Raw genomic sequence first — 22,478 nt, forward strand, 5'->3', positions numbered from 1 at the left:
CGCTGAGTGTATCCCCAGGGGACAAGACAACCTTTCCAAGGAGCCACATTCAGATCTGGTCTGCGAAAGACCCAGCCAAATGTGCAATGTCCTTTTATAACTTGCGGTTACAGGACGTGAAATTCATCATCCAGTGGCTTCGCCTTGGTTCGCTGTTTGTGTTCGGAGGCAACGGAGAGAACTTGGGCTCGGCATTATTGGGTGCAAGGAGGTGCAGTGTATGAAAAGTGGAATATTGCATCAGCCACACTGACCACTCATCTTGAAATATTTTACTGTCAATTTAAATAAAAGGGAAATTCCCTTTGTCGGCCAAATTGGACATCACTTCTCTTGTGAAACAATAAGTGTTTGTTGTATAGTTTATTGAATTCCTACTATACTTTGGTTGACAGACATAAGAACATAAGAAATAGGAGCAGGAGTATGCCATCTTATTTAATATCATCACAGGCAGTCCCTCAAAATCGAGGTAGACTTGCTTCCACTCTGAGTTCTCAGGTGACTGAACAGTCCAATACAGGAATTACAGTCTCCGTCACAGGTGGGACAGACAGTGGTTGAGGGAAAGGCAGGGTGGGACTGGTTTTCCGCACGCTCCTTCCGCTGCCTGCGCTTGGTTTCTGTAAGCTTCAGGGAGGCTTTGAGGGTGGCCTTGAAACGTTTCCTCTTCTCACCTTGGGCTCATTTGCCGTGTGGAGTTCCGAGTCGAGCGCTTGCTTTGGGAGTCTCGTGTCAGGCATGCGAACAATGTGGCCCACCCAGCGGAGCTGGTCGAGTGTGGTCAGTGCCTCGATGTTGGCCTGGTCGAGGATACTAACGTTGGTGTGTCTGTCCTCCCAGGGGACTTGCAGGATTCAATAAGATCATGGCTGGTCTGATCCTGGCCTCAACTCCGCTTCCCTGCCAGCTCCCCAAAACCCTCGACACCCTAATCGTTCAAGAATCTGTCTATCTCCACCGTAAATATATTCAATGACCCCCTCCACAGCTCTCTGGGGCAGAGAATTCCAAAGATTCATGACCGTCAGAGAAAAGACATGTTATTAATCGTCCGCATTATGCTGAAAATAGCTTTACTTCAGTGGTTGACTGGTTCAGAGCTGAAGGAAGCTCAGTACGATCGGCCGATGGGCATGTTCAGCTGTCCATCTACCTTGACCAATAATCTGAACTTGTCAACACAACATCAGACCATTTCTGCTTTACTAATAAAGCCCTGCCCTACATTCTAGAGATCTTTATTTTTCTGCAATATGTTATAGATACTCCTTTTGAGCATCATTCTGCAGTGCACAGTCAGTTGCACACTTCAACTACCAGATAGAGCTTCATAAGCTTTCGAGCCCCGTACTTATACCTGCAGTGTCACTAATGCACTCGGAGGGAAACTTGCTTTGTGGGCAAAGCCATGGGTGATCCACTAGTTAGCACCGTATAGTATTGAGCTAAGCTTATTAATTCTTGCATCAGGTTGTTGCAAGCTAGACTCCTCGCTAAGCGGGCTCCTTTACTGCCTTCCTTGCCTTTCCACTAGAATTTACTTACTTTGCAAAACTGAGTTTGGTATCCCTCAAACAGCGATACTTCCTTCGCGCAACACTTGGAGAGGTTTCTATACTATGGGCATTAGTCCTTTGGTTAGGTTTCTCAATAATTAAACAGCTCAACCTCTAAGATTTTTAACTGCAAATAACTTGGCGTGTGTGCTCTCGGCATGATCTCGTTTATATATTTTTTTAAATTGCTTTTGTATACTGACCTGATACAAAAATTGGCCGTGTGGTTGATAATGAACAAAGCTGTAGACTGCAGGAAGATATCAATGGACTGGTCAGGTGGGCTGAACAGTGGCAAATGGAATTCAATCCAGAGAAGTGTGAGGTAATGCATTTGGGGAGGTCTAACGAGGCAAGGGAGTACACGTTAAATGGTAGGATGCTGAAGTGCCGAGGAACAGAGGGACCTTGGTGCACATGTTCACAGATCTCTCAAGGTAGCAGGACCGGTAGATAAGATGGTTAAGAAGGAGCACAATGCTTGCCTTTATTAGCTGAGGCATGGAATACAAGAGCCAGGGAGGTTATGCTTGAACTGTATAAAACTTGAGTACCGTGTACAGTTCTGGTCGTCACATTACAGGAAGGATGTGATTTCACTGGGAAGGGTGCAGAGGAGATTTACCTGGGTTGGAGAATTTTAGCTATGAGGAAAGATTGGATAGGCGTGGGTTTTTTTCTTTGGAACAGAGGAGGCTGATGGGAGACCTAATTGAAGTGTGTAAAATTGAGGGGACTAGATAGTGGATAGGTAGGACCTATTTCCCTTAGCAGATGGGTCAGTAACCAGGGGGCATAGATTTAAAGTTAGTAGTAGGAGGTTTAGAGGGGATTTGATGGGAAATGTTTTCGCCCAGAGGGTGGTGGGGTTCTGGAACTCACTGCCTGAAAGGGTGGTCGAGGCAAAAACCCTCACCACATTTTAAAAGTATTTGGATGGGCACTTAAAGTGCCGTAACCTACAGGGCTATGGACCAAGTGGGATTAGACTGGATAGCTCTTTGTTGGCTGACACGGACACGATGGGCTGAATGGCCTCTTGTGCTGTAAATTTCTATGATTCTGTGACCTATGTATTTGGAATGGTGAAGCGGTTGTTCCAATCAGCTCATATGGTTGATAGGGGAGGTGATTATTATTGAGGGCAGTAAACTCGGGTAGTTTCTGTGACAGTTTCAATCCACTGTAGGTGCTGGAGGGAAGTGGTTGCTTTGGAAGCTATTACTGGACTGAGGAAATCTGCCGACTTAATTATTTTGGAATTTTTTTTTTTTTTGTGCTCATGGTGATGTTCTTTTGGATGGAAGTCTGTCATTTGTTTTGTGGGGAGGGTGGCGGGGGTTATATCTGAGTGATATTGGGGAGTTGGTTTGTGTACTTGTGTGGTGGTTTCTATGGAGCAATGGGTGCAGCATGTAAATCATTGCAAATTGCAGCACCTGTAATAGTCCTGTGCTGGCAGCATTAGGAAATAGTCAGTGATATGACATGACACCACGCCAGCTTGGAATAGTACACCATTTCTCAGAGTGCACCTACCTGTGTGTTTCTTAGCAAACTTTTTAAAATGGGTGCAGGTTGAGCTCCCTTATCCAGAACTCCCTGCAGGAAGATTGTTCCCGATGTTGGGACCAGGGGTCACAATCTAAGGATAAGGGTTAAGCCATTTAGGACCGAGATGAGGAGAAACTTCTTCACTCAGAGAGTGGTGAACCTTGGAATTCCCTACCACAGAAAGTTGTTGAAGCCAGTTCATTAGATATATTCAAGAGGGAGTTCGATGTGGCCCTTATGGCTAAAGGGATATGGAGAGAGAGCAGGAAAGGGGTACTGAGGTGAATGATCAGCCATGATCTTATTGAATGGTGGTGCAGGCTCGAAGGACCGAATGGCCTACTCCTGCACTTATTTTCTATGTTTCTATCCAGAACCATTCCCAACCACCGGGTGGCGCATGCGCAAAACTCTGACATGAACAAATTGAATAAATTGAAATCCTTCCTCGCTGCCGACTCCTGCAATTGCTGGCCTGACCCCGCGATCCACCGCAACTCCCCCCCCCCCCCCGCCAATGATATCTCTGCCGCACTCCCAGCCCCAAGCCCGATATCCCCTTGCTCAGTACCTGTACCATCCAATTTAACATGACCACCCCTCATCTGGGAAAAATCCCTTTTTCGGAACAGGCCAGGTCCCCGAGGGTTCCGGATAAGGGAGTTTCAACCTGCAGTATAAACCTTCACCAGGTGTGCAAACATGTCGAGTTTCCATTGTTTTTCTTCAGGCATTCTGTTTGCAGAGCCTAATGAGCAAGGAAACATCGAGAATTACCACGAACAGTAATTAGCAGCACAGGACTGACTACTTCATTGCAGCCAAGAAGACATTCGTAGATGCAGTTGTGACTGTCTGTGACCTCCAAAGGTTCCATGTACAGGCACTCCATCTCTGTGTCTTGAATCCCATCAAATTGTTGCTGGATGCCGTTCGGTTTTAGTAATACTTCAGACAGAAAGTGGCAAGTTCCAAACCTAATACTGTATTGGAAAAATCCAATTATGGACAAATGGAAATATGTGTACATACAACAGCACAACACTTTAATATGGATAATTTATTTTGTTTCGGCTTTTTGTTTAAGTCTGTTTTTGAAAGGCTTCTTTCGCAAGTCAAGCTTTTTTTAAAAATGTAAGCAGTAGTTTCCCCCTTCCTCTCCTGAAGGCAGTGACTATTCCTGAGGTACAGCTCCACATCAGCTCTCTGGTTCCTTAGTCATTCTTCCTGCTCGAGACTCGATTGCAAGTGAAACCGGTCTATTTCATCACATGGGGCGTCACGGCCGGGAACCATCTTGTCTGACATTCATAAGAACATAAGAAATAGGAGCAGGAGTCGGTCACCTGGCCCCTCGAGCCTGCTCCACCATTCAATAAGATCATGGCTGATCTGACCTTGGCCTTAACTCCACTTCCCCACCCCCTCCCCATAACCCTTGACTCCCTTGGTGTTCAAAAATCTGTACCGGTGCAGCGTCGAGAATCTGGAGTTCCGGAATCCGGGACGATCGGTGGCAGGGTCGTGCGGAATCCGTAAAATGTTCCGGAATCCTCGGGGGTGGGGGGTGCGCTCGCCCCACCGCCGCTGCCCTTACCTCTGGGCCTCCTTGCCGGCCCGGTACCAACGACCTCCTTGGCGGGCCCTGGCAGGCCCGAACAGCTCCTCGACAGGTTCCCTCCCCCCAGGAAGCAAGGATTCTGTTCTGAACAGTCGCATTGTGGCTCTGACACTGGAACAACAATAAATCCGACCGGAGCATTGGCCAAAGTATAGAAGTCACCTGGGTAGGAAATATTTTGTCGACTGCTGTGACTTATACAGCAATGACAATTGGGTTGTCATATTTTTAATTTGCAAGTGTGATCTTGTTTAATCAGATGTCGAAAGTGAATTTTATTTTCTTGACTTTTATTTGATTTGTGACCTTTTTTACTTTTGTCAGTGGGATGGGGAATTTGGATACTGTGACTCTCATTGTTTTAGCATACTGTGCTGATTCCTTTGGCAAAGCAGGCAATTAATAAAAAGCCCCATCCTCTCAAATCCTCCTCTTGATTTACGGTTCCCCCCGCTGCTGTTTTATAGGAGCCTTGAGAAGGAGCTCACGGTTGACTTTGGACCCGATGGAGAATTTTCATACATGTTCAACCGGTGCTTTGAAATTACAACAAATGAGTAAGTAACATCTTTGATTTACCTCCTCCCTTTTTGGTATTCTCTCTCTGTGGGCTCAACAGAGCTCATACGGGTTTGAGATGAACAGGTCGTTATCCTGACGAAATAACTTCAGGACTGGAAAAATATAACGTTGTCGTGGCAAAGGGAATCCGAAATCTCTGAAATGTGGGATCTAGTTGTTTCCGGTAAAGAAAAAAATCAACAACCTGCGTTTTATATGGCACCGTTAACACAGTAAAACGGCCCAACTTTTCACGTCCTTCGCGTGCATTAAACTGCCGCGTGTGCGTGATTGTTCCTGGGTTCCTTTTATGTTTATTTTCTGAAGCCCCTCGTATTGATTGTGCATGCCCAGCTTCTGCAGCTGGCTCAACCCATAGGTGCTTCAATGCGATGGGAGTGTCACCGATAGCAGATGTGCCATACGGTAATATCCCTTGGCGGCACTCCACGGTGCAACAAACACCCCGACATTCAGGGAACCCATGGCTCACCCTCCCAAAAAAAAAAAAAAAAAAAATCTCTCCCCATTAGGACTGCTGGTTTCAATAAAGTAAAGCCAGGCAGCTGATCTCTGGGTTCTCCCCCCCCCCCCCCCCCCCACTCTGGGTCTCCATATTGTACAGCGTGCGCAGTTGTAACAGTGACGCACCAAAGCCGATCGTCTGAAAACAGGATCAGACAAAATATGAAAGCCGCAAGTGTGTTTGAACAAACGGCAAGTTGATATTCGGAACAGCCGCCTCGTTTTGGCAGGTTAAATTCTCTTTAAAAAATATACTTGTTGAATTTATGTCGCTGCATTTGAAGCAGGTGTTTGGGAATAGATTTTGGTGTGCAGGCAGCACAGCTGAATATATTTACATGTCTTTCTTCTGCAATGCTAGCTCAGATCAGCACAACTCCGAGCACAAAAATACTCAGTGATGTGTAACATTGTTAGTGCATGGATACTGTGTCACCTTCATTCATCTACAAGAAACTCAAAATTCAGGCAGGAAATTCTTGTGTCGCAGCAGATAATTACTGTCAAACTCTGAGTGAGAGGTTCACTCTGCTGCCCAACCTGTGATTTCTCCTTCCCCCACCCATTCACAGACTGGTGAGCACAGAAGACAAATCCCCGGCCATAACCTTTATCGAAGTTGCTATTTTACTTTTGTAGAATCTGATTGTTTTTGTCTCAAATCTGTTTGTCTCTCTCAAGTGGACGTAAAAGATCCCACGGCACTATTTGGAAGAAGAGAAGAGGGAAGTTATCCCCGGTGTCCCGGTCAATATTTATCCCTCAATCAGCATGACGAAAACAGATTATCTGGGTCATTATCACATTGCTGTTTGTGGGAGCTTGCTGTGCGCAAGTTGGCTGCCACGTTTCCCACATTACAACAGTGACTACACTCCAAAAGTACTTCATTGGCTGTAAAGCGCTTTGAGATGTCCGGTGGTCGTAAAAGGCGCTATGTAAATCTGAAGTTTATTTCGTTATTGTGTATCTGAAGTGATTGCAATGTCAGTAGCGCTTGAATTTAGAAGATTTGTGTAGATTGAATGCAGATAAGAGATTAGTGTTAAATGAATTGGGTTTCAGTAATATCGAAGTTAAGTAACGGTACTAATGGGTCAGAGAAAGACATTGCCCCTTACTGAATGTTCAGATAAAATTGGGGAATAGTACTTGGAATTCACTGCCACTCAGCTGGTAACACTCGCCCAGGACAGGTTGTCATGAATTCGAGCCCCATATCTCGGCAGACCAGTGCAGTGCTGAGGAGGTACTGCATTGTCCGAGGTCCTACCCTTTGGGTGTGGCGTTGAGCTAAAAACATGTATGCTTGTTTGGTGGTTCAAGTGGATCTTAAAACATCCGGTGGCAATATTTGAAGAGGCGCAGTGAATTCTCCAGTGCTCCTAAGCAATGTTCCTCCCTTACCAACACCCACTTAAACAGATTAACTGGTCAGTCGTTTCATCGTTTATTTCTGGGACAATGCTGATGCAGAATGGCTGCACAATAAGTCGCTGCACTTGCGTAATTCATTAGTATGAATTATTTATTTTGTGTTCGGCTGCTGCGTCGCCTGGATTTATCTTTTCCCTCCCCCGCCCCAGTGGTTTATCCGACCACTGTTTGGAAAGTGTGCAGAGTGTTTTTCACCTAACCTTCAGACTGGAGGTGAAAGCTCTTGTCGTGCCAGTGTAAAGGCTGGGCAACCATGCATAAAATATACAACCTGAGTGGAAGGACAGCCTGCAATCTCTCCAAATCGGGCAGCCTCAATATGAAAATGAGCGGCCAGACAGTGGAGTGCTCTGCTTCATGCAATATTTATCTGGCCCTTGTGGCTTAACTCGAATTCAGGTCTTTAATCTGCAAACCACAGTGACTTCCGCTCCGACATTTTCCTTTGGGGATGTTTGAGCTTTTGTGACGAATGAAAACTGCTTTTACATCTGTCCTCTCCTGCTCTGCACGCGCTCCCGTTAAAAGCACTAAATAAAACCTATTATATTTAGATGGGCGATTAAACAGCAGTTGATTGAAGGTTGCTATGTTTACCAGGATTCTGCAGATTATACCTTGTCCACCGACCGCTTGGTGTTTGTCAGCATAGCTCTGTCTGAATCGACCACTGCTGCTATCGACCTGGTCTTTCATTTGTTCCTTTTTTTCCTATTTCAGTATTGGACAGGTACACAGTTCTCTAGGATAACGGTGGTTGGACGGCAGGAGTAGAAGGTGCTGCACTATATATGATTCTCCCTCGCTGGATGGGCTCTGAACTTTGGCATGCTAAGCTGCCCCCATCCGGTCTACGCAGCCCCCTAATTGGTGTTGATATTGTGAAGTACCCTGTAGTAGAAATCTCATGAGATTGTATGGGCTCAAAGATTTTCCTGGCTTGCAGGATTTTTAAACCATGACACAATCCTGTGATTTTTAGTGCTTGAGAACCCATCATTGACATTATATGTTTTGATCTTGACCCTTGCTTATATATTGGCTTCAGGTTTGAATTTAAAAGTCTGAAATTTGTATGCCGCAATCAGAGTCCCGCCAACCGGAATGTGGGATGAGCTGTAAATGTGACCCCACATTCCGAAAACACATTTAGCATCAGTAAAACCAATCGTGCCATTATTCAGTAAATATTTTTCTATCATCTGAGATAGGGGTGGTGTGCATGACAGAACCCTTTCGAGAGGAGAAAATCTAATTTCAAATATAGTTGGGCAGAATGAGAATCTTTTTTTTTTTTCCCCCACTAAACTTCACAATTGATTTCTTATCAGCTAATCGGTGTCTTGATAAGTTTGCTGCTTTTATTTTTGTTCACTCCTCCTTTGGCACTTAAAATGTGGGTTCATTGAGCCCACTGAGCTCGACACAAGCACTCTCCCGTCAGTTCATGACTTGTTAGTTTTTTTGAAAGTTTCTTTTTAAGAGGAGTATTTTTTTTCCACCCTTGTGAAAATGTAACCCTTAACCCAAGCTAAGATGAGCTTTAACGTCCATTTTGTTCTCTGCCCATTTCGGTTAACTTCTGCTTCAGCAGTCGGTGCTGATGGTGTTGTGAGGAGAACTGATTTTGGAGGAGCTGTGATTCTTGACGGTGCAGGGGAGTTGGATTAATCTGGAATCTCTCCCGGTCAAGATGAAACGATCAGTGAAGCACCTTTGGCTACTGAACCATCTCTTGCAAATCAGCTCCTTTGCACAATCTGTCAGTAACTCCTCCAGGGTATCATTGAGAGTCGGTTGCTTCAACTGGAATTATTTTTTATAGAAAGAAAGAGCAAATGATAAAATGCTGTCAAAAGTGAATGACAGTTGCTGACGTTTTCTACAAAATAAAAGAAAGGCATAAATCTGCTTTAATAATAGTTTACCATAGTGTTCCCATGCATTAAATTTGCTCAACGATAAGCGTGATGTAATTTTAAGATACATTTTTTTGAATATTCAAAACATTTACGTTCGCAATCTTGAATCTCGTCTCACAGGTTCATTTGTTCTTTGATTTGTTGGGGTTTATGCGGTAGCATTTCCACTTTGGATCCAATCGGCAATCCTGCACTTGTGTTGAAGTGTCCCCTCCCGCGCTTTCGCTCAAACTCCATTGCATATCGCCAAGTGTAAAATCTGCCAATGGCCAGCGCAATTGGGCAGTATTTTGAAACTTAATTTAAAAAAAAATGTTGCTTCAAAAAAAAAATTACGTGATCAAGTGGTAACTTGGTGAGGTTTGATTAATACAGCTGAAAATGGGATTGTGATGAAATAAGCACTTTCAATCACCGTATCAATCCACCACCTAATTTTAAAAGACTTTTGGGGAAATAAAAACTAAATATTTTCTAATTATGTTGGGGTACTGTAGTCAGTTCTTCACACACACAAATTACATTCAAAACCATTCTTTCACCCAAAAAGTTCTAGCTCCAGTTTCGGAGCGTGCTCGAAGGCCCGCAATGGGCAAAAACTCCCAATGGTGATTCATTACGCGGCCAGTGTTGCGGGCGGGTCCTGTTTCTCGTGCAATTTCTTTTTAAACTCGCGCGAAAGATTACAGAAACTCTTTGTGCTGAATGCGATTTGCGTGTAACATTTTGTGATCTTTTGAGCTGATTTCATGCGAATGGTGCCAAAAATACCACAATCGAGCAGAAACTCTTGGGCCTATATATTCCATGCAAAAATTCCCTTGCAGGATTGCAGTACTCTTTTTTTATTAAAAAAAAACACAGAACAAAATCACCCAAGTTAAGACGTTTGTCATAACTCATTACTTTCAGCATTAACCTTGTATACATTTGTACTTGTGTCGTAAAACTTGATAACCTTCCTAACGACAGCCCCACTAACACTTTAAAATCTTTTCAGCTTTCAAAATAAACCATGTCTTTATGAATCTATGAATTTCCAGAATGAATTATTTCTTCTTATCCCTCGTCACCATGGTGGCACAGCTTGTTAGTGGGAGGAGAGGGTGATAGGACGAGCAATTTCTCCAATAGAAATGAAGGTGAGGTGCTTGCATACAAGAAACTGAGAAAACGCTTCCAATTCTTGTGACCATAAATAAAATTGTGGCTGACGTGCATTTCGTTTGCTTCATTGTTAAAGGTTGTTTGTTCAGTTGCTACATCACTGTCCCTTGGAATATTCCCATCTCGACCACTTTACTTTGTCTTCGCTCTCATTATCTTCAGAAGCCACATGTGGACATCGCTGGGCTAGAAGTAATGAAATATTAAACACTGCTGAAGATTTTGAGTGTAACGATGTTCCCCGTTTCTTACAGATATGTCTACAAGCTCTGTCCATTCAATAAAGTAGCACAAAAGCCGAAACACGGAGGCTCAGAAACCAGTCTTGGGTAAGACGATTGTAGATTTGTGCAGTGGATATTTCTTATTACTTTTTCATCTATTATGCTTCCTCCTCTTCACCTCTAATAGTATGGTTTGCCGCTCCGATTTTTACCCATGTTAGTTTCTCCGAATTACCTGTGCTTGAACTTCTATCTGATCCAGCTGAGATTAGCTCAGGTCGTGAGGAAAGGTGATTACACTATGTTGGAGCACTGCACATTACAATGCTTAGGTATGCCAGCACACTGTACCACCAGCTTGATCATATTGCAACCAACCTGCCTGAAATTGGCTTCTTTATCCTCGTGCCAGCAGCCGACTGGTTCGAGCCAGACTGCTTGATGATTGCTCTCCATTCCGATCGTGCGCATTCGAACATCAATGAGTACTGCACAAATTTATCTGCACGGTGAAATGGAATAAATCATCAAAAGTATGCCACTCGAAGCAAAATACTGTGGCTGCTGGAAATCTGAGATAAAGACAAAACACTGGGAACACGCAGCAGCTCAGGCAGCATCTGTGGAGAGAGAAATGGTTAACGTCTCAGGTCGAGCTTTCTGGAATATGTTGGAGATGAACAGCTTATAAACAATAGCAGATCCCAAGGAGAGGAAAAGACCTGTGATCAGGTGGAGGGCAGGAGTGATTAAAATGACAAAAGGGATGATGGTGTGAGGTTAAAAGGGGGTGATGGTGGGACAAGACAACAACAACTTGTATTTATATAGCGCCTTTAACATAGTAAAACATCCCAAGGAGCTTCACAGCAGTGTTACAAGACAAAACTGATAAATTTGACACCGAGCCACATAAATTACAGCAGAAGACCAAAAGCTTGGTCAAAGAGGTAGGTTTTAAGGAGTGTCTTAAAGGAGGAAAGAGGTAGTGAGGCGGAGAGGTTTACGGAGAGAGTTCCAGAGCTTAGGGCCATGGCAGTTGAAGGCACGGCCGCCAATGATTGAGCAGTTATAATCAAGGATGCTCAAGAGGGCAGAATTTGAGGAAAGCATCTCTGAGGGGGATTGAGAGGCTGAAGGAGATTAGAGATAGGGAGGAGTGAGGTCATGGAGGGATTTATAAACAAGGGTGAGAATTTTGAAATCGAGGCATTGCTTAACCGGGAGCCAATGTAGATCAGCAAGCCCAGGGGATGATGGGTGAGCGAGACTTGGTACGAGTTAGGACACGGGGCAGCGAGCACGGGGGTGATGGATGAGCGGGATTTGGTGCGAGTTTGGACACGGGCAGCGAGAATGGGGGGTGATGGATGAGCGGGAAACCAAGTCAAGAAACAAAAGCTGGGAGCAGAAGAGGTGTATAAATGGTCACAGCGGAGGGGGAAGGGGAGGGGGGGGGGGCGGAATCTGGCAATGTAGAGAAGGTTCCCTCGGCCCAGGAACACGGTGGAAGACCCCAGGGTGCGGGCCACTTTGCCGGAAGTGCCACTTAAGGCAGTCTGGTTGAGCCCATCTCAAGTGGTGAACTATAACCATGCAGAACCTGGGGCTGAAAAATTCATTCATTCCACATAATGATGCTCCAAGTTTCCACTCGTTCTGTGTGCCATTCAGGTGATCTACACTTTGATCCATTATGTGATGAGCAACATGTCGGCCAAGGCGCCTGAGAGAAAACTGCTACTTTTGACCTTGAAAGCGTTCATTTCACGTGGCATGTTTTTTGCGAGACAATGAAAGTCAATCCCCTGTACTTTTGTAGTAATCCCTTTCCTTTTTGTCAACTAGTGTTTCAATCTCTCTCCAGAAAAAAATTGTACTGACGTTAAAATGTCCAGGGTATCTAAAAATTGCTTTGGAAAAAAAAAAATGAAATTGTTAAATATTTAATCGTTTTTCTTTTATAATCATTCCTTAGTTGAACAACCGTTGAAGCTAAATGATTTATTTTCCCCCTCCTGTTGACTTGTCGAAGATGATTTCTAAAACGCTTAATAGAATTTATTATCTCTGTGGACTGTTTACAAAAAACAGTCCTTTTTGATATTGCAAGCATGGAATCGTCACATGAAACACATTATGGAAGCAATGCTAAATCTAAACTTTGAATGCTACGGAAGGGGATGCGTACTTTAACCCACTTTGCTTTCCACAGTTGTAGCATGCCAGCAAATCGATTATCATTTTTTAATAAAAGGAGCAGAAGTACCGAGTAGTCTCGCCACCAAAAAGAAAATGGAGGTCAGATCATTGCCTCCTATCATTGCTTATAGCTAGTAGAGAACTAAAGAATGCTGAAACTGAAGGAGTCGTCATATGAAGAAAGGTTGAGCAGGTTGGGCCTATTGGAGCTTAGAAGAATTGAGAGGTGATCTTATTGAAACAAATAAGATTCTGAGGGGGCTTCTTGACAGGGTAGATGCTGAGAGGATGTTTCTCCTCGGGGAATCTAGAACTAGGGGGCATAGCTTCAGAATAAGGGGTCACCCATTTAAAATGGAGATGAGGAGAAATTTCGGCTGAGGGTCTTGAATCTTTGGAATTCTCTGCCCCAGAGAGCTGTGGAGGCTGGGCCATTGAATATATTTACGGTGGAGGTAGATTTTTGAGCGATAAGGGTTATGGGGCGCGGGTGGGAAAGTGGAGTTGAGGCCAGGATCAGATCAGCTATGATCTTATTGAATGGTGGAGCAGGCTCGAGGGGCCAATTGGCCTACTCCTGCTCCTATTATGTTCTTGTGAAAATCTGTAATTATGAAAAATGCACATGAAAAATTATTGGTTCTACATGAAAAGTTTACATTGCCGAAAGCGGCCATTCAGCCCTTGTCTGCTGGCTTTTGGCCAGTGATCCAAATCTAATCCCAAAGCCCTTCTCTCTTGAAGCCCTATATCTTACTCTTTCAATACTTAATGAATCGTGTTGACCGCCCTCGTCGGAACTGGAAAGTTCCTGCAGCTAAAATGTTCACGTATCCTCCTTTCGGGCGCTGGCTGGTGCACCAGCTGTGCGTACCCAACAGTTTGCATTGTATTTATTTTTATCCAGTGGTCTAAGGATGTTTAGGCTGAGATACCGATTCCCAGTCCTACCTCCACAAAACCGAATTATTCACATAGGTACAAGGTGCACAGTTTGATTTCGAGCACCCAAGGGAAAAAGAACTGCTTTGATTCCAAGCTCATTAAGTGAAGATTTATGGTAGTTGTAAACGCGTTCGGTGTGGCTACCACTTGGCAAACTTAGGAACACTTCCCCGCTGCTGTCCCTGAACACCAGGTGAGGCAAGTTTTGTCTACTCATTTTAACTTTACTCATCCCTGCCTTTGTTACCTCTAGACTTGACTGTTCCAACGCACTCCTGGCTGGCCTCCCACTTTCTACCCTACGTAAACTAGAGGTGATCCAAAACTCGGCTGCCCGTGTCCTAACTTGCACCAAGTCCCGCTCACCCATCACTCCCTGTGCTCGCTGACCTACATTGGCTCCTGGTTAAGCACCGCCTCGATTTCAAAATTCTTACCCTTGTTTTCAAATCCCTCCATGGCCTCGCCCCTCCCTATCTCTGTAATCTCCTCCAGCCCCTTCCCTCCCCCCCGAAATGTCTGCGCTCCTCTCATTCTGCCCTCTTGAGCATCCCCGATTATAATCGCTCAACCATCGGCGGCCGTGCCTCCTGTTGCCTGGGCCCCAAGCTGTGGTACTCCTTTCCTAAACCTCTCTGCCTCTCTACCTCTCTTCCTTCAAGACGGTCCTTCTAACCTACCTTTTTGACCAAGCTTTTGGTCGCCTGTCCTAATATCTTGCATGGTTTGGTGCTAAGTTTTGTCTGACGCCCCTGTGAAATGCCAAATGCGCTATATAAATGCAAGTTGTTGATGTCAGGAACCACTTCACAAAAAGGGTAGTGAAAATCTAGAACACCTCCAAACAGCTGTTGGGGCTCAGTCAATTGAAAATGTTAACACTGAAATAGATATACTTTAGCTCAGCAAGAGTATTGAGGGATATGGAACCAAGGCAGGTAAATGGAGTTGAGATACAGATCTGCCATGATTTAATTGAATGGCGGAACAGGCGTGAGCGGCTGAATAGCCTACTCCTATTCCTATGTTCCAATGTTAATTTTGCAATAAGCACGCTTATGTTGGAATGCATTAATTACTTCTTTTTGTGTGCGTGCAGCTTGTGGGGTTCATGGGCTGGACCAGAGCACAACAAGTTTAGTGCGATGAAGTACGACCATGGTACTGGCTGTTGGCAGGGGCCAAACCGATCTACATTGGTAAGTGCACCTAGATTTATATCTGCAGCACAATGGGCGGTGTGTGGTCACGTGCGCGAGAAACCGAAGATGTCGGTGATTCTAGAGGCAGTCATTTTGTTGCCAGTCAGTTGGGTGTCATTGTGGCTCAGTTGGTAGCACTTGGCTCTGAGGTGGAAGGTCATGGGTACAAGTCTCACACCATTACTTGAGCATCTAATCCCAGTTGCTGCCTCTGCAGCACTGAAGGATATCTGCATTAATTGAGGTGCTGTCTTTCGGGATGAGACAGTAAACTAAGGTCCTGCCTTTTTCAAGTGGATGTACAGGATCTCGTGGGACTTTTTCCAAAGAGGATCCCACAGGGCGCAGTTGAAGCAAATTGCATCGATGCATTTAAGAGGAAGCTAGATATGTACATGAAGAAAGGAATAGAAGGTTATGCTGATGGGGTCAGATGAAGTATGGTGGGCAGAGGCTCATGTGGAGCATAAATGCTAACATAGACCAGTTGGGCCAAGTGGCCTGTTTTTTTTGCTGTACGCTCGATGTAACCCGACAGAGCAGAGAATGCCCTGGGCAACATTTCTCCCTCAGTTGCTGTTTGTGGTACCTTGCGGTGCACAAATTAGCTTTGACAGTGCAGCGGTTGCTCGGTAATGAACTGAAGCATCAACCTCTGAGGTCTGGTGAAGGGCTTGAACCCATGCATGGCCACCTGACCCAGAGGTGAGAGTGCGACCACTGAGCTCATCTGCCACCAAAATGGAGGGACCAGATGCATTTTAAAAAGTGACGCAAGCGAGTTTAATATTTAACCTGGCTGAAGGAGCATGGCTTTAATATAAAATTTCAATTTGCTGACAGATTAAGTTGTCTTGTGGGAAAGAAACTGCTGTGTTATCCACATCTGAGCCAAGCCGCTGTGAATACCTGATGGAGTTTTCAACACCAGCCCTTTGCCAGGAGGAAATGGAGGAAGGAGGCTCTGACCACGATGAACTGTGAGAATTGGGCAAGTGGACATAACAGGTGAGCCAAACTCCCCTCGCACTGGAATTCTGTTGGTATTCTTCCCTTTCTGGGACCATTTTGTTCATGTACTTATCCCCCCTCTCACTGCTGCTGTTGTTAAGCAGGCTGTTGGGCCTTTGAGAGCAGTTCAGTGACGGGGCTTCCTCCATGATGGGAACAGGTTGCCATTGCTGCCTTTTTAAATGATGGATGGCTGGGGACAAAATGGAGGGAAAGAAAGAGAAAATATGTACTGATGGCATTCTGCTTAACAGCTGCTAAACACGCTGCAGATTGTAGTGGGGAAGCACTATCTGGTACATTCAGACTGTGGAATGGGGAAAACCTGAGTTACTGCATTCCTGACCTGTCTCGTAACTTAAATGGCCAAAAAGAGTTGCATAGGCCACATGCTTGATATGCAGCTAGTATTCAGGGAACAGAGAGTAAAGGATCATTGATATTAAATTCAATATATGATCTTTCAATTATGTTATGCTGCTTCGAATCTGAAATTCTTAATGGATTAAGGTATGAAATGAGAGAAAGCTATTGAACACAAGACTGTACTTGTACTATACCTCCTCGCTAGAGGGCGCTAAACATTCTACCATTACAATGAAGCCTTACTACAACTCTGCAGGGCATTAGTGAGCCTACACCTGGAGTACTGTACACAGTTTTGGTCTCATTATCTGAGGGAGGACCTACTTGCCTTGGAGGTGATGCAACGAAGGTTTACTAGTGATTCTTGGGATAATTTAAAACCACATTTTTAAAAGGTGCTTGGATGTGCACTTGACCTAACAGTAACCTTGAGGGCTACGGACCAAAAGCTGGAAAGTGGGATTAGGCTGGATAGCTCTTTGTCGGCCGGTGCGGACACGATGGGCTGAATTGGCCTCCTTGCGTGCTGTAAATTTCTGTGATTCTATGAAAAGCAAATGGCTGCAGATTCTGGAACTCTGAAATGTAAACAGAAAATGCTGGGAACAGTCAGCAGGTCAGGCAGCATGTGTGGAGAGGGAGAGAGAGTTAATGTTTCGGGTCGATGACCTTTCGTCAGAACAGGACTTGTAGTTGGCTGTATTGTAGACTCTTTGCAATGTCTTGCAAAACGTTTGATGCAGGCTTGTGCTGATGTACCCAATCTCCCAGTATTCTCAATCCTGGCCATTCCGTTTAAGGGATGCACTGTGGACCACTCCAAAGGGAGGGGGTGAAAATCGGCACATGGCAGTCATCATAGGCAGTCCCTCGAAATCGAGGAAAACTTGCTTCCACTCAAAGTGAGTTCTCGGGTGACTATACAGTCCAATACGGGAATTACAGTCTCTGTCGCAGGTGGGACAGACTGGTTGAAGGAAAGGGTGGGTGGGGAGTCTGGTTTGCCGCACGCTCCTTCCGCTGTCTGCGCATGCTTTTAAACGATGAGATTTGAGGTGCTCAGCGCCCTCGCGGATGCATTTCCTCCACTTAGGGTGGTCTTTGGCCAGGGACTCCCAGGTATTGGTGGGAATGTTGCATTTTTATCAAGGAGGCTTTGAGGGTGTCCTTGAAACGTTTCCTTTGCTCACCTGGGCTCGCTTGCCGTGTAGGAGTTCCAGGTAGAGCACTTGCTTTGGGGAGTCTCGTGTCGGGTATGCGGATGATGTGGCCCGCCCAGCCGGAGCTGGTTGAATGTGGTCAGTGCTGGTAGCCACCATTGGTCACACTCCTACTTGGCTGGCTTGAGAAACCTTGGACTGATTCCCATCTACTGGGAAGGACAGCGTGCCAAGTTTATTATTAAAAAACAAAGCAAATTTTCTGATTTTCTTTTGTTCTGACGTGCATTGATTTCTGAGTGATATTTTTTCTTTTCTGTGTAGGTTGATGGAACCTCTTTGCGAAGAAGCGGACGGGATGGGTTTGGTGGGGCCTGCAGCACTGTTGTCCCAGCAGGCACCTTTTTCCTTCGGACTAGTTTCCTTTATTTGTTTGTTTTTTTAGTTGAAGTCCTCCCTGATGGGCAGTTTTCTCAAAATTATGCTCTCTGTTCCCAGAACATTTGGTGAGCCCCACCCCCCCCCCCCCCATCACCAGTTGCTCGGAACTAAATCGCAACGCCTACAAATCTCTTGTTTTTAATGACGCAGTCTTTCTCTCCTCCCCTCCACTTCCCCCAATCCATGAAGCACAGTGGCTCAGCTCCGTACCCCAATCTCTGCCAATCTGCTATAAGCTTCAGTGAAATAAAGTTGAAATTTTCTCAAGAGTTGATAAAATTTAGAGGCGAAAATCAGTGGGGTTGATTGGAGCCGCTGTGTGCGCACACAGCGGCAATCGGTGTTCGTGTAAGGGTTGTAGTAAGTCACATTTTAAATAAAGTTTGGTTCCGGTCTGGGCTCAAGATTGTGCATGCTGCTTCCTCAACCTATTAGTTTATGAAGAATGTTTCTCCCTTTTTTTTCTCCCTTATCCCTCCTCCCAAGAAGGCAGGTCCCACAACCTGTTAACGTTAGAAAAATCCTAAATGTGAAAGTACTGAAATGATATAACCAACTAATGTCTTTGCTAATATGGATGTAATTTTGTTTTGAAAGTTGTTTTCTTCTTCCCTCCCCCCCCCCCCCCCCCCCCCAATTTCTCTCCTATTGTGAGTGCGAGGAACCTTGCAGTTCTCCCTCGATGGGAGATCACGGCAGTTTGGGTGACTGGCTTCTGTAACAGATATCCGTGTCGCTCAGTACTCAGCTGGCTGGATTCAGGCAGAGTGAAATCGATTACCAGGGGCATATTTTTTTTTTGTGCTCCGAGGGGGCAAATATCTCAATTTATTTTTACCTCTTTGCTCTTCTAATGACAGTGGGGAATCGGAAGGCATCTGCAACTTGAGAAACTGTAATAAATGGGTTGCCTTATCGCGTAGCAGTTAAGACTCTGATCTTACAGCCTTGCGGGTTTTGTTTTGGTTGACTTGCTGCTCAAGTGTGCTTCCCACCTGGCTTACTTGTCCCTCTTTCCCTCCTTCCCCCCCCCCCCCTCCCAACCGGCCTATCAAGGCAAATCTAATTGAAGCACACACCCAGGAATCCAGTTGTACCCTGTATTGCACTTGAGTCAAATCCAGCTTATTGTATTCCCTCCCGTGTCTGTGACCAAACAATCGTGTCTTAAAATTTTTGGAACTAGGATCATTGTATTTTTTTATCAGACATCTTTCCAGAGGTGACCAAACATTACCAGTTCTTTCCTCCCCCCCCTTCAGCACCCATCTGTCCTGTCGGCCGTTTACAATCACGTGCTGCCGTGATCAAGTAAAATTGCACAGCGTTATATGGATACCTTATGATGACAAAAAATAAATAAACTGGTGGATGGAGCTGGAATGAATAATGTGTGTTTTGCTTTTGTCTCTCTCTCTCTCTCTCGTGCTCTCTCTTTCTTTGTCTTGCTAGCGTATCTTCATCAGTGGAATCAGTGAAACCTTGTTTGCAAGTAGAGTCGGTCCTTCCAACCAAAGTGATTGAACAGGCCTTCGCTTATTAGATTGGAGAGGCACCAGGCCATGCTAGAGTTGAAGGGAATTTCATTAATAGTTTTGGACAGAACCCGAGGCAAATCTTACTCGGGGCTGACGCTGTCCTTGGCCATTTATTACTCCACTCACGTTGCCACGGAGGCCACTGACGGGCAAGCACAGGTTGGTGTCAGCTTGGCAAAGTAAATGAGGCAATGCTGCCGTCTCTGGAGAGTCCGAGGCTAATGAAAAGAGATGATCGCTGTAGAGGCAGCCAGAAGTAGCACCGACTCTTCACTCCCAGGTGTCGCAGCACAGCCTGCCTGCGCAGACCAGGTTTTCCACTTGCTGTTTCATTTTATCTGTTCGCGGGATGTGGGCGTCGCTGGCAAGGCCGGCATTTATTGCCCGACCCTAACTGCCTTTGTGAAGGTGGTGGTGAGCTGCCGCCTTGAACTGCTGCAGTCCCGTGTGGTGAAGGTATTACTGTTTTTCGTAGCGATTTGGTACAACCGAGTGGCTTGCTCGCCCTTTTGAGAACAGTTAAGAGACAACCACGTTGCTGTGGGTCTGGAGTTACACATCGGTCTGGTATGGGCGGTGGATTTATTTCCTTAAGACATTAGTGAGCCAGATGGGTTTTTTACAACTCCTAACCCCATTCACTCCCATAAACCAGTGTTGGCCAATAGGAATTGCTGACAAGCCACAAGTGGTTGCGGCAATGCTGTTCTAGCCCCATGCACTAATTTTAGAGGACAACTCTTTATATACACACGTACAATGCAGTTAGTACATGTGTGAATCTTTACTTGACCAACATGTATCACCATTAGCTAACCAAGAACTTAATGCACTCGAAACAATAAAAAGCACTCGCACACTGCTTTGGGTCTCTCCATTTTACTAACAAATGTTGAAGCACAGATGCATAAGAATGAATATTGGGATCACATGCTGAACAGCATTTTATTTTCAAATTGGAAATGCAGTTAGCCACACATGGCTAGTGGCTGAGATGTTGAACAGCACTGCTTGAGACCCTGCTATTGTGAGAGGCACGATAGGAGACAAAACTTATACAAATTGCACGATAGGAGGCAAAAATGTTACAAATTGCAGCTACAAAACTGCAAGCAGAAACCTATTTGCGTACAGCTTTCTAATTCAGCTGTCCAACGTAAGTGGGCAGTTTCTGAAGCAGAGGGAATCTGAGGTGCGACTGGACCACTGCATGAAGTGGTTTTGCAAGGCTGGAATCAAGAAAATATTGTTTGTAGTGTGTCGTAAAATAAAAAACAACTGTACTGTGCATATTCAACATCACAGTATTACAACATGGGAACGGGCCTCGACCATTCAGTCCCTCGAGCCTGTTCCACCATTTAATTAGACCACGGTTGATTTGTACCTCAATTCCACTGAGCCACTTTGGCATGGTAACCCTTGCTTAACAAAAAAACATCCTCTCTGCATCCACCTTGTCGAGCCCCCTCAGTATCTTCTATGTTTCAATAAGATCACCTCTCATTATAATGAACTCCAATGAGTAGAGGCCCAACCTTTCTTCATAAGTCAATCTCTTCACCTCAGGGTGAACTTCTCTGAACTGCCTCCAATGCAAATATATCCCTCCTTTCAATGAGACCAAAACTCTACACAATGCTCTAGATGTGGTTTCACCAATACCCTGTACAGGTGGACTTCCTTCACCACCAAAGGAAATAGTTGTTTTTCTCTCTACCTTATTGAATCATTTAATCATCTTGCACCATCTCAGTTAGATCACCCCTTAATCTTCAAGCCCAGTCTTCTCAACCTGTGCCCAGGTATCATTCTGGTGAATGTGAACTGCACCTACTTGTGACACAAGAACATAAGAAATAGGAACAGGAGTCGGCCATTTTGCCCCTTGAGCCTGCTCTGGCAATTTAATAAGATCATGGCTGATCTGATCTTAGGCTCAGCTCCACTTCCCTGCCAGGTGTCCATAACCCTTCATACCTTTATCGTTCAAAAATCTGTCTATCTCCACCTTAAATATATTCAATGACCCAGCCTCCACAGTTCTCTGGGGCAGAGAATTCCATGGATTCATAACCCCCTGAAGAAATTCCTCCTCATCTCCATTCTAAATGGCGGCCCCTTATTCTGAAACTATGCCTCCTAGTTCTAGATTGCTCCACGAGTAGAAACATCCTCTCTGCATCCACCTGGTCGAGCCCCCTCAGTATCTTCTATGTTTCAATAAGCTCCCCTCTCATTCTAATGAACTCCAATGAGTATAGGCCCAATCTTTCTTCATCAGTCAATCCCTTCACCTCAGGATGAACCTTCTCCAATGCAAGTATATTCCTCCTTTTAAATGAGACCAAAACTCTACCCAATGCTCTAGATGTGGTCTCACCAATACTCTGTACAGTTGTAGCAGGACTTCCCTGCTTTTAGACTCCCTCCCCCCCTTGACAGTCTGCACTATAATGGAAGATTTCAGTATGCCTTTCTCCGTTAACCTCTGAGTCACACGAAGTTACCACAAAGACGAGGAGCGTGGGTTGCTTGCAACGCTCTAATGGCAGTTGGTACTTTGGTATTCCCATCTTGGCTTCTTGGAGATTTAACCCTCCGCTTCGCCTTGACCTTAATTCATTTGCGCGGGTGTTGATGATCATTCCCTTCCCAGGTTTTTGGGGGACTGGAAGCTCATTTGAATCTGCTGGGGTTTCTCCAAGTACGAGTTGGAAATTAACAATGATTGCAGCTGTTGCTAAGGGGATTTTAACACCATCGCTCCAGAAAACTACTCATCTTCGCCATTGCGTCAATGTTAGTCGTCCCATGGGGCCATCCGTAGCAAAGACAAAACAATCGAGTTACCATGGGCACTTGGGTACTTGATGTTCTTCTACATTAGCAGTGTATTTGTAAGGGAACCAAAATTAGTACAATATAGGATCATGGCAATAGGTTTGCATGTGTTTTACAATATCAGCAAAAAGGTCCAAGGGGAGCTGTGAAATGAATTATTTTGTATTTTTTTTTCTCTCATTTCCTGCAAGTGCTGAAG

General features: G+C 45.0%; 1 protein-coding gene across 2 annotated transcripts in view; it reads left to right on the forward strand.

The window, feature by feature from the left end:
• Positions 1-19,287, forward strand: part of prkcsh (PRKCSH beta subunit of glucosidase II) — a 78,212-nt gene extending 58,925 nt beyond the window's left edge. For both annotated transcript variants that reach the window (XM_070867262.1, XM_070867263.1), the window contains exons 13-17: positions 5,202-5,291; positions 10,601-10,675; positions 14,817-14,916; positions 15,763-15,927; positions 17,781-19,287. In XM_070867262.1, coding sequence (XP_070723363.1) covers positions 5,202-5,291; positions 10,601-10,675; positions 14,817-14,916; positions 15,763-15,903 — 406 coding nt within the window. In that variant the 3' untranslated portion in view covers positions 15,904-15,927; positions 17,781-19,287. The remainder of the gene's footprint in view (positions 1-5,201; positions 5,292-10,600; positions 10,676-14,816; positions 14,917-15,762; positions 15,928-17,780) is intronic.
• Positions 19,288-22,478: the final 3,191 nt, after the last annotated feature.

This window comes from Pristiophorus japonicus, chromosome 24 (genome assembly GCF_044704955.1).
Source record: "Pristiophorus japonicus isolate sPriJap1 chromosome 24, sPriJap1.hap1, whole genome shotgun sequence".
Lineage (NCBI taxonomy): Eukaryota > Metazoa > Chordata > Chondrichthyes > Pristiophoridae > Pristiophorus > Pristiophorus japonicus.